Here is a 12,502-nt window from a genome sequence, read left to right on the forward strand (position 1 = left end):
CACATCCTTCAGGTGTGTCAACTGCACCACTCAGCTTGGTGACACCTTCAAATTTGCTGAGGGTGCACTTGATCCCTTTGCCTATGTCATTAATGAAGATATTAAATAACACTGGTCCCAGTACAGACCGCTGAGGGACTCCAGCTGCCAGTGGTGTCCTTCAGGACTCTGAGCAGTGGATCACTGCCCTCTGGATGTGACCACCCAACCAATTCCTTTTCCACCTAACAGTTCACCCATCAAATCCATCTCTCTCCAATTTAGAGAAGGATGTTGTGGGGGACTGTGTCAAAGGCTCTACGAAGTTCAGATAAATGACATCTGTAGCCCTTCCCTTGTCCACTGATGTAGTCACTCCATCATAGAAGGGCACAGGTTAGTCAAGCAGGACTCCCCCTTGGTGAAGCCATGTGCTGGCTGTCTCCTTTCTATTTTTTATTGTATATGAACTATGTTAAGTTAATCTGTTAGTCATGTTCATTTAACAATGTAATTGATGTAATCTATTTTAAAAGCTGGATAAGAAAATACCACTTTCTGAATGAAAAAATAAGGGACTTGACACACTCTTTCCTTCCTTTGCTAGGCCATGGAAAGTGTGACTGTGGGAAGTGCAAATGTGATGAAGGCTGGTATGGTGAAGCTTGTCAGTATCCAACTACTTGCAATCTTACATGGAAGAAAAGCAATGAAATGTGCAAGAATTCTCAAGATATCATCTGTTCTGGTGCAGGTAAGATGTCTTTTGTTGCTTTTGATACCTTAGTGGTCTCCCAGTGTTATCTTGAGAATCATTGTCGTTTCTAACTAGTAATTTTGTAGAGTATGTTTAAGAGACTGAGATATAACTGTATGTATACTAAAATGTTTAATTTTCCTAAAGGCCTGTTTCTGTGCATGTAATGTACACTGATTCAGAACACCTACTTTAGTACTCTGGTTTATCCATAGCTGTTTTGATTTGATGAGACTCCAGCTGTGTCATTTCTATTCCTCATCAAAATGTTGTGATAATGGCATTATCACAGGAAATGATGTAATTTCTATCATTGAGGAGGTATCTTTTCAGCTTTTTACCGGCTAGCGCTCGTAGTTCAATGCCTTAGAAAGCCTTGAGCAACCTAGAGAGGTAGCACGGGCAATCCAGCATTTCAGTAGCTCTAAAATCGGTACCTGTATCAGCTGCAAAGCTGATACCACCAGCAGAAGCAAAGAGGGAGAAATATAGCTCTCTGCTCGCCTAATTTCCCGCAGTTAGATGCTTTCAAAAAGAAACAGGCGACAAGAGACGTTCGCAGAAAGAGTTGAAAAGCCAGAGAGGGCGGGGCCTCCCTTGATCTTCACTTTTATTGGGAGAAGGGGAAAGGGGCGGACTGGGGGCGGACCCGGGGTGAGCGGCCAATCAGACACTTCTGAAGAGTCTGAGTTACATTTGGCTTTGCCCGTGGTTGGAACAAAGGAGCTCAGAGCACATGGCAGAGGCAAGTGTCTTGGGGAGGGGAGGGGAAGCTCAGAACAGGCAGCAACAAATCATGTGTTTGTGTTTACAGAATGAAGAAATGGCATTTGCAAATATATTTCCCAGACATTTATAAACGGTACAATTTTTTGAAACACTTTTAAATTGTACCTGTGATTATTAAAATAGTGTGTAGAAGATACGCTGAATCATTTAAAGGAGCATTTCCATCTTCACTGTTTTGATTTGGTAACAGTCTCTTCTGTAATTGTTTGGTTTTATAACAGTCCTGACTTAAATAGAAAGCCCTTTCAATAAAAAAACCCCAAAACCGGAGGAAAACCAAATGGCTTTTTAGAAAACTTCATTGAAGAATGGTACATTTTAAAGGGCATTTTCTACCAATCAAGTTTTGAGACCAGAAATTGCCTTCTGGTTTTTCCATTACATTGATCTCCAAGTGAAAGACTGTTTCAAGAACCGCACTTCTGCTCACTATTGCTGCAGAAATTAAAAATCTTTAATTTCTGTTGAGTCCATACATTTTCATGCAACTGAATTTGTCACAAGTTAGTTCCTGACATGAGCAAAGGATCCCAAGGATTTGTGGGACTTGTTACATAGAAGCTGGTTCTCACAACAGGATAAGAAACCAATTTAACATAAAACTATTAGTATGCAGCATACTGAGTAAATGATACACTTAATTTATGACAATAGATGTATGAAAGTTGTGATCAAGAGAGAAATGAGAGATAGCTAAATGAGAAACTGACTCTCAAAAATAAGTATAGTTCATGGTATTTAGTCAAAGTTCTTAAAAAAGAACCTATTTCTTTCCTTGGTTAGAAGTGGCCCCCCAGTCTTCACAGGAAAATGAACATAGCATAATAACCACTCCAAGTAGCTAAGGGGGAAGTGTTTGTGGCATCATGAAAAGAATAAATGCTTTTGCATTAAACAGGACAGGAATTCCAATGAGACTGACTAAGGAGTTTGGGGTAACTTTGATGGGCTGTAGCCATATGTATTTTGTCTTGGTGAGATTGCTTTTTGATTTGCTACTAGCGCTGTCATTAGGGTCTGAGCTCTGTTGTGTAATTGCCAATAAAAGATAGGAAGGGATGACATGAGCTGTTAAAAATCAGTGCTCTGGTGTCACACAAATAATCATTTATTGTAATTTTTTTTTTGGTAATCAATCAAGATCCACCTAAAATTTCAGTTTTCTGACTCTGTTCCTTATCATTTGTCAGAGCAACTAGGGCATCTGCCTAAACTGAGTTGTCTATGTGAGCAATATCTGCTTTTGGCAACAGAAGGAATGAACATTTTTATGATACAGAGTCTCTCTGACCTGTTTAGATACCCAATATAGGAATCAATTTTCTGTTTTATCTTCTTTCTTGTTCAGGAATTGTCTGTAATCATAACTGTTTTCTCAAAAATTGCACTTGTATTTGTTTACCAAGCAATTGTTGAAAATAATTGTAGCCCTGTAAGTTACTTATGTTGTATTATCAGTTGTATTACCTTACTATATTAGCTCCTGCAAACATTTTAAAAATTTACTCTATTGGAATGGCCATGTCTGTCACAGAGTCCAATACTTCTCTTCTTTGGATTACCGTGACGTTTATTAAAAGTTCTGCTATGCTTGTAAGGGTAAAACATCAACTGGTTTCTGCAATCTTGTGTAATATCAGCATAAAACTTATATTTTGGAGAACTTCTTTGGTGCCAATAACCGTGTTTTCTAAAATACATATGGAAGTCATGTGAAGAGTATGAATGTTGTGAATTTTTAAAAAATCTCTACTAGCTGACCACAAGGCCCCAGTAATGGCATACTGCACAAAGTTCCTACCCTTTCAATTTTAATAAAGGTAGGGACAGAGGTAGGGAAAAGGGGTTTCTTATATGAATGGCATAGTAATACTTCTGTTTCTAATGTCATTTTAATGCATTTGTGATTTTTTTTGGACTGTGGAACTCATTCATATGTTTATTTATGGCCCCAGGTCAGATAGACCCTCTGAGGAAAAAGGGGGGATTCCTCTTTCCCAGGGAGCAATAAAGCAATTTTTTCCTATTCAGGAGGGCAGGTCATGGAGGGAGGCAGCCACAGAGCTGAGGGGCAACCCTCCTCATAACACCAAGGAGCAAAAGTGTGACCAGATGAGAGGTGATAGAAGAGAGATCGGTTTACAAATCCATTTGCATTCTTTGCATTTCCTGAGTGTGCTGGCTTTTCATTATGTCAGAATGCTTTCTTTTGTGGTTTATGTTGTGAAAAAAACGGCTTTACACTTCCAAGGCACTTGAGTGCTCTATCTCTGTACAGCTAAGATTAGGCTTTTTGTTGATATGGATAATTTCTGTGTCTGTCTTTATTTGGGTGGATGATCTTTAGATTTCAGCCTTCTCGGAAATAAAATATGTACCATCTTGGACAGATTAATGAAACAATTTCTATAATCTGCAGTCATTGAGTAATCTCTTAAATGTTTACAGGCACATGTCAGTGTGGCAGGTGCAAATGTGCAAACTCAGAAGGAAATGGACTGGTGTATGGCAAATTTTGTGAATGTGATGACAGAGAATGCATTGATGATGAAACAGGAGAGATTTGTACAGGTATGTATCTTAATGAGTGCAAGAAAAATGATGAAGATTAATACAGGCTGTTATTTAATTGTGTGGTTCTATAAAATATTTTTACTGAATGTACGGCTTAAAAGTAACTCTATTTGCAAGACTTTGGATTGCAAATTGTAAGGAGAAATTTCAGATGCAAAAATGAACTAAGCATAAGGTTAAAGAATGAATAAATCCTGTGACACTGCTCTTTTTGGAAGAGCTGCGAGGAGGATTGTACAGGATAATTCACTAAGGTAATTCATAGCTTAGTGTGTCTTTCTTGAGTAGAATATATGAGGAATGTGAGAACATTGTGGCACAGATGAGAGAGAGCAGAATGGACGACATACAAAAAAAAAAACCCAAACCAAAACTAGAAAATAGATTATTAGGAATTTTTTCAAGGAAACAAAAATTAAAAATATCAAGAATAAATGTAGGATGATAACTCAGAAGCAAGAAGATAAAAAGAGAAAGGAATGAGTAAGGAAAAAAATCACCTGCGACAGGAAAGGCAAGAAAATAAGATGGAATGAACTCTGCTGATAGATAGAAAAGCAACTGAAATTCAAACTGTTTTTTCATGTCATTATAAGGCAGGAACCTGGCAGTTAAATATTGTTTAACACACAACATTTATGGCATTATAAATGCTGTTGCCTATATTACGAAGGAGGCTTGTCCTTGAGCTGGAAGGTGCTACAAACTTTGTTCAAGCTACACACGTGAAGATTGTGTCCATACGCACACAAGAGTGTTCCAGTCTGCTCCTAGACTGGTGGAAGCACTATCTGGTGGTAGTGCTTCCTCTGTGTGTGTATAAAGAGAGAGAGTACTTGTGTAAAATAGCTTCCTCTGTCTTTTCCTTATATAGACAGCAAAATAAATTATATTTAAGTGTCTTTGAAGGCAAAAAGAACTATTTTTTTAAGTCCTAGGATTAAGTAGGTATTTTAAATGAGGGTATACAGAAAGGTCCTCCAAAGTCCAGATTCAGGAGCAGGGCATAGTATTTCCAGTAATTGCCTAAAATAAAATGAATGGAGTGCAACAATTTTTATGTGCCAGTGATTCCATTTATATTTGCTTCTAACCATTGCATATGGTACCAAATATGATAAAAAAATTGTCATTCATTTAGTTCCAGAAAATTTTCCTACTGGTGTTTTTGTCTGTTTTTTTTTCCCCACGCCTGTTTTGTTGCTGGTTTGTATTGTTAGGTTTTTCTTAGCTTTTATTTCCTGTTGTCTCATCCACTCATGCTGTATTCCCGAAAAGACCAAATGCATCTGTGTATAAAACTAGTCTTATATGTATGGAGGATTCAAAGGGATATAAAGGGACAGAAAGTGTTGGTAGATTGAAGTCTCTGAAGTCCGTGATTGATCAGTATTAAAGCCATGCTACCTCATGGAATTTTTGGAGTCTTCTAAAGTAAGGTATAAGTTATAAACTAATGTTTTGCTTGACTTGGCTAGGTTGTTGTAAGCTGAAAAGTTTATGCACACAACTTATGAGTGTTATATGTTGCTTTACTTTCTAACAAATATCTACAATACAAAATCATGTGTTGAACCAGGCCTTATGCAGGAAAAATGTGTATGACAGCCCATGAACTTAAGGTCAAAGGCACATCATTTCCTCAACTGTGAGCTGGGATTTTATCCTGGAAAAGCATACAATGTTGTGCTGAGATATAGATGACATGCCTTTTAATATTTGCACAAGGGCACTGCATTTTTTTTAGCAAATCAGTTATTAGGTAGGGCAAAGTTGCAAAGATGTGTTAAGCTTTTCCATCTTCAATTGGATTTTTATCAGTCAGCTGACTATCACTTTTTATTTGAGGTTACATAAACTTTGGAATCAAGATACAGCTTATTTTTTTTAAAGTATCATATCTTCTAGCAAATTAAATTCTGGTCCTGATCTTTTTTTTAAACTAAGGCTTTTTACTCTAAGGGAGCAGTTTTTCCTCCTGTCAACAAGAGGTAGTGGCAAATTTTATTGTTTAATTCATATTTATTTGAGGAGTATAAAAGTATGAGTGAAGAATGAAGTACTGATGTTTTAATCTGTGAAAATTGCCTCTAGATCAAATTATTACACTCCTTTAGTATTTTTCCTTTTATTTGCTGTCCACTGTTAATGATCAACCTCTTGGTAATAATAATTATTTTAGATTGTCTTTGTTGTTTAATTATCTAATTAAATTAATTGTTTTTTGACATTTAACCAAACAATTGTAACAAAAATTCCATGTGTAGCTGCAAAAACAGGAAAAATTTGCAGTCTTGATAACTGAGGATATAAATTGACCAGATTGTGACAGAGGTGCCCAGATCTACTGAACTCAAAGCAAGAAAGAACAAGATCCTGACTCGATCCTTCTATTAAAGAATTAACTTTGGGCTCTAAGATTAGTAAGAATTGAAGCTACTTAATTTAAGAGCTTTGTGCCATTAAGCACATGGCACAGGTACCTTAGCAGATCAAAATGTTCCAGAGCTGGTTTCATCCAGGCTCAGATGATGCAACCATCTTTTTTGGGAATGTATGTTTTGTTAAATGAACATCTGAAAGATTCTTTTTGTAAATAATTCTCTTTTATGAGCTGGTTTAGCCATGTTCTAAAATCTTTACTGGTAAGAAGGGAAACCATATACAACATAGTCTGTGTATAATAGTTGCAGTAAAGGGACCTTGATTTTATCTGAGGAGTCAGGGACACACAATGTGTTCTTAGACATGCCAAGTATGTCTCCTGCCTTAATGTGTAAAACTGTGCTTAAATTTTATTACAGTCTTCAAAGTTTACCTATAAAGTAAAAAAAAAAAAAAAAAGTTCAAAAAGATAAAATAATTATGTCAATTAGCGTTTATTGATTACATTTAATCTGTGATTAAAGGAAAAGTATAGTTCAGATATACTTTGTCTTATTTTATGTAGTCCTACATGGTCTATAAATTGTTTCTATTCTGTGTACAGCACTAAAAGTTTTTAAGAGAAAAGATCAAAACAGTTAAATTGTTAATGCCTTTTAAAAACTTGCCTCTTTCTTACTGTACAAAATTTGTTTTGGCTTAAGGCCATGGAAAGTGTTACTGTGGAAACTGTTACTGTGAGGCTGGTTGGCATGGAGATAAATGTGAATTCCAGTGTGACATCACCCCCTGGGAGATCAAGAAAAGATGCACATCTCCAGATGGGAAAATCTGCAGCAACAGAGGTGTGTCATTTGCATGGACCTTCTACACATATTTATATAGTTGGCTTTTATTTTACTCTATGCATTCTCCACAGTAGGACATAGATTGTGTTTGCTAAGAGTTTCTCATTGTGGTCACCTATTTCAGGTCTGGATATACACTTCCAAGTGGGTAGATACCTGTGTTTTGGTATAAACTTACACAAAGCCACATCCACTTCTTGATTAAGCAAACCCAAGTTGTTCATATTCTTTATTTTTGTAGTAAGACTGAGCAGGATAATTTGTCATTTAGTACATCTGTGTTTTGGTGAAATACCTACCTTGCAAAATAAAATATTACCAGATTTTTGACTTTGAATGAACTGGTGCTGTAAGGTCACAGAACTGTATATATTGATTCCCTCTTAAAGAAGACTTAGGAACCACAGTTGAATGGGGAAAATGAATACACAAAGCATTTAATTTCCCCTACAACCTGAAAAAACACCTGTGAAGTGTTCAGTAACAATGCTGTGGAATGTATAGAGTTGGAAAGGTAGACTTCATACAGTTTTTCTAACTATATGAGGTTTTATTTGCAGAAAGTTCTGGAATTTAAATTTTACCTTATGTATCTGTCTAATTTTGCCTTTCTTTGGCAGAAAAAAAAAGAAAAAAAGGAAAAAAGCACCCACAAAATGAGGTTGCTTTTCACTAGCTGCTGTCTTCAGCTTCACTGAACAAGGAGTTAAAAAAAATACTGGGTTTTTTTTGACAATAAGCCAGAATAATTATAGTAGCACATAAGCAAGAGTCACATAGATACCTCTCTTAAAAACATCTCTACTGACAAAACCTGCTGTACTGTGAACATCTAATCATCCTGAGAGCATTTAGAAAACTCTCTTCTCATAATTGGGAGGAAATTGAAAGCTTGGCTCAAATACAGAGATCATGTAGGCTCATTTAGTCTTGGGACTTTAGCATAAAATTTTTGTGTAGTTCTGGAAATAATAGATATCAAAGTGTTTTCATATCAGATGCTTTCTTTGCACTGAGAAAGTAATTTCTTGGCAAAGAATTTCTCATCAAAGCAAGCTTTTAATCAAATTTGAAATTTTAATGTGCGATGATTTCTTTAAACTGGCATTGCAATGGGAGAAATTGTGTGAATAGCATAGCTGATGTTCTGAGTAGCTGCAACCTCCTGTACAAAGGTACATTTGTGTGATACTTCCCTGTCTTTAGCCTGTCATGTATTTGTGATTTTATCTTCATAAGAATTATGTAGGCTTCTGACAACATGAAGTTGCTTTCCAAGAAAGTATTTCTGCTCCATTTAGTCTTAATTACTGAGTGTTCTGTGTTTATACATCCTGTGATAAAAGTGCAGTTCATCTTGTCAGTCTTGAGCCCTCTAAAATCAAGTATCAAGGCTAACCTTGCTGCCCACCCTCTTTCAGTACTAAGATGGATAAATTGTTCTTATCTTTTCCCCTGCTCTATCTAGTCAACCATCTTAGACCACATGTGAAAATTTAGATTTTAAACTTTGGTGAGATCATGTTCTGCATTCTGACATGCAGGACAGCTGATCCAAATTAACTTTGAAGTTGTTTTTGGGAGGATTAATCACTCTCCAGAGGCACTTCCTCTTTTTGTTGGTTGGTTGGTTGGTTGGATGTTTTTCTTCTTCTTCAGTAATGTCACTGAATTGTTAAAGTGTAAAAAATTAGGCACAAATTTCTTGAGGGCTCTCTCAGGGTTTTTAGCACTAAACAGGGTAGTAGCCCTTCCTGCTTCATGTCACGCATGCTGGATTGTGTAGACCTTCTCCTTTTTTTAGACAATGTGCCCATATCTATGTGTACTGTTTAGTCATCCTGTCCTGTTGTCCTCAAATGCATTATATTGTTTAGAGTAACATAAATAAGATGACAGTGGTGTAGGCAGAGTAGCAGAAGGTGAAGCCACTCTGCAAGAAATGAACTGCATGCATCAGTAAGGTCAGGCTGCTTCTAAAAGCCTGTTGGCATCTCAAAAAAAGTAGTGAGTGTGTTGCCCTGAAGCATATTTGCATTTCTGAATAAAGAAAATACCTTTTTTTGTTTGGTTGAGCTTTTTTTTTTCAGATTTCCCCAAATAAGTAGGATGCATATTCTCTTCATATTAGTAAAATATGCGAATTTGTATTTCTGTCATATTCATATTTCTTCTTATTGTAAGCAACAGGGTGTGGCCCTGAATATTGACTTGGGAAAAGTGGAAAAGTATCCTTTCATGTAGATCTGTGCTGTTGTTCTTCATAGGTAAAGAATGACCTCCTAGACATTTTCGGCTGTGCTAGTTTGGATTCTCTTGTAGTTTAAATGTTTATGCTTTAACAACCATTAATTATCCCCTGTGCCCAAGCCCAAGTCATTTAAACAGAATTGATTTTCATTGTCATTACTGACAGGGCAAATTACTGTTGATGTCAAAGATGTACAACTCTTCTGTGAGGTACATTTTTTTGTTGACTCCTAACAAGGCTCAGTAGCAAAAAGAAACATGAACAGGAAGCCAATTTGTTTGTATAAAGTATTGCTACTAAATAATCATAGAAGGTTTCAAATCATAGAAGATATGCACAACGTCATGATTATCACTTGCAGCTTTGAAACTGCATTCCTGTGAGAGCTGAAAATTCACAAGTGCAAATTCCTGTAATCAGAGTGCTATTACTCTAAATTACACAGTTAATCTTCTATCTCTGTGTCTTTTTTTTTTTTTTCTTATCATTTTTAGGCACATGTGTATGTGGGGAATGTACATGCCATGATGTTGACCCAACTGGTGACTGGGGAGATATTCATGGAGATACTTGTGAGTGTGATGAAAGAAACTGCAAAGCAGTGTATGATAGATACTCTGATGACTTCTGTTCAGGTAAGGTTTGTCTATAAAGGGGACTTATGTGTAGTTTCATAAAAAACCTTCCAGCTGGTCTGATCTTCCTCTTTCCTAGTGCTCCAATTCTCATTTTCCTATCTTAAAATTCACCCAGCTTGGGGGGCAGGAGGGGAGCTTGAAGGAGGCTTTTTAAATTAAAAGACATTATTCTGGTTTTTTTTTGATGCCGTTTAACAAAATCCTGTAAATATTAAATTCTTTTAGGTGCCCATCTCCTTTCTAATACTCTTGTGTTCAGTGTAACCTAAGATGAATTGGATAATAGTTGAAAATTTAAAGTATAGATCTGTACTTTCTTGGGGAAATTTGATTTTGAAAGTTCATTAGATCAAATTGTGTTTGTTATTTCATTTTATATGTCAGGGAGATGATAATCAAGAAGAAGAAATTCAAGGAAAAATAAAAAATGAGTCAATGAGAAATGGTACCTTGAGAATTCAAATTAATATGAGAACAAGTAGAGCATCAATACTTGAAAAATATGACTATGTGGCCCAGCTGCACATCTGAAGCTGTAGCCCAGACTGTACATCGTAGACACATCCATCTTCCTTTTTCTTCTACTTGTACTTCAGAGCATTATATTCAAAACAGTTTCCATCTGTCCATCCCTCCATCCATCCATCCATGGTTTGCAATTTAGATGTTCCATGCATCAGCTATCAAAAGCTGAGATTCTGAGAGAGACTTGCATGCAATTTCATGTGTATGCTAATAAAGATGCTAATACTATGCAGGAGAGAAGGACTTTGATCAATACACAGCATGCAGTTTGTACACACAGGAACTCTGCAAAAGCAAATGAACACGGTTTCAAAGGGACTTTACAGATTAGAGGTTGTCAGCTTGAATGGATCCTGTAGAAATCTGGTCTGGCCTGATTAATAATAGGAAGAATGCAGTCACATCAAGGACAATAATGATGTGGTATATTTTCATCCTATTCCTAGGGTGAGAGACGTCACATAGAAAGATCATAGGAGTTGTCTGTAGTAGAGAAAGAAAGCTGAAACCAACATGATATATAAAGTTTTCAGCCTTTTCTTTGCCTGTTTAAAAAGTGAAAAGTTTTGCAACTGTTGTGTTTATTTTTTTTTAAATACATATTCAGGAATTGCTAGCTAATAAAATGAGGGGGAAAAAAAGCTGAAAACCTTCAGTGACTCAATTTACTAGTTACTATTCAGCCACTTGCAGATATTATATAGATTTATTTAATGAATGAGCTGGAATGATGTAGAACTGTGTGCAGTCATGAGAGCAGCAGGAAGATTGACTTTGTTGTCAATTTTTGAATGTATCACTGTGTTGCTGTCAGTTATAGCACTCAGGCACTGATCAAAATATCAGCATCAGCTAAGGAATACAAAGCTTCGAATCAACAAGGTAAATGCACTCTCTAGTTAAGGGTGAACACAGGAGTTTTAAAGCTAATTAGATTAAAGCAAGCCTGTGGCATTTACAAATAATGCTGTAGAACTGAAATAATGATGTTTGAACTCTCCCTTTCCTGGACGTTACTGCCTTTGCAGCTGCTGCTGCCCAGGATGGTAATGGTTGTAAGAAAGCAGAGGATAAGAAAGTACAGACAGTTACAAAGGGTCTTGGGAGAAGATATTGCCATTTGATATCAGATTAAGGACTGGTACATTGTTCTTTATTACAAAGACATAACTGTAAATGAGGAAAACTTAGATATAAAAGGAGGGATGCATATGGTTTGCTTAATGTGACTAAAAATCAAGTTGAAGTATAGCTTTATTTTTCTGTCAACTCGTCAAAAATTTTAGTACTAATTATTTTTATCCATTCCCTTTCCATTATATTTTAGAAAAGCCTAATTCAGTCTTAGCTGGCCATCCAAGTATACATTCCTAAAATAGATTGTGCAAAAAAATCCATTTGCACATGCAGCAGTGTGAACAATGTCTTCTAGTCCTGCTGTTTAGTCCTGTTTCAGAAATAGAAACGATGCATAAATTTTAATTTTGGTTTATTGTGGTAGACAGGCAGAATCTGCAATTAAATCAAAGGTTTGATAGAGGAATTGTAGCGGGACAGGTTTTTTAATTGCTTATATGAAAACAATTTACTTATTGCACTAAGTGTGCACCCTTAGGTGTATCTGCAAAATATCTTCATTGTTTCTCACAATTATTTGTAAATTGATTTGGAATGAATCCAAGAGTGATTTGTTAGATTAGGGAAAATAATCCATCTCTCTTAAAACCTTCATCAAACAGAAATGATACAAAATTTT

The 12,502-nt window shown here is 36.1% G+C and overlaps 1 protein-coding gene across 2 annotated transcripts in view; it reads left to right on the top strand.

Moving 5' to 3' along the window:
* The window catches only part of LOC121673369 (integrin beta-like protein 1), a 131,589-nt gene that overhangs the window by 56,176 nt on the left and 62,911 nt on the right, over positions 1-12,502 (top strand). For both annotated transcript variants that reach the window (XM_042046629.1, XM_042046628.1), the window contains exons 3-6: positions 587-733; positions 3,974-4,096; positions 7,189-7,329; positions 10,078-10,218. In XM_042046629.1, the coding sequence (XP_041902563.1) occupies positions 587-733; positions 3,974-4,096; positions 7,189-7,329; positions 10,078-10,218 (552 nt within the window). The remainder of the gene's footprint in view (positions 1-586; positions 734-3,973; positions 4,097-7,188; positions 7,330-10,077; positions 10,219-12,502) is intronic.

This window comes from Corvus kubaryi, unplaced genomic scaffold (genome assembly GCF_017639235.1).
Source record: "Corvus kubaryi isolate FWS band 111438036 unplaced genomic scaffold, C.kubaryi_AGA036_p1.0 65367, whole genome shotgun sequence".
Classification (NCBI taxonomy): domain Eukaryota; kingdom Metazoa; phylum Chordata; class Aves; order Passeriformes; family Corvidae; genus Corvus; species Corvus kubaryi.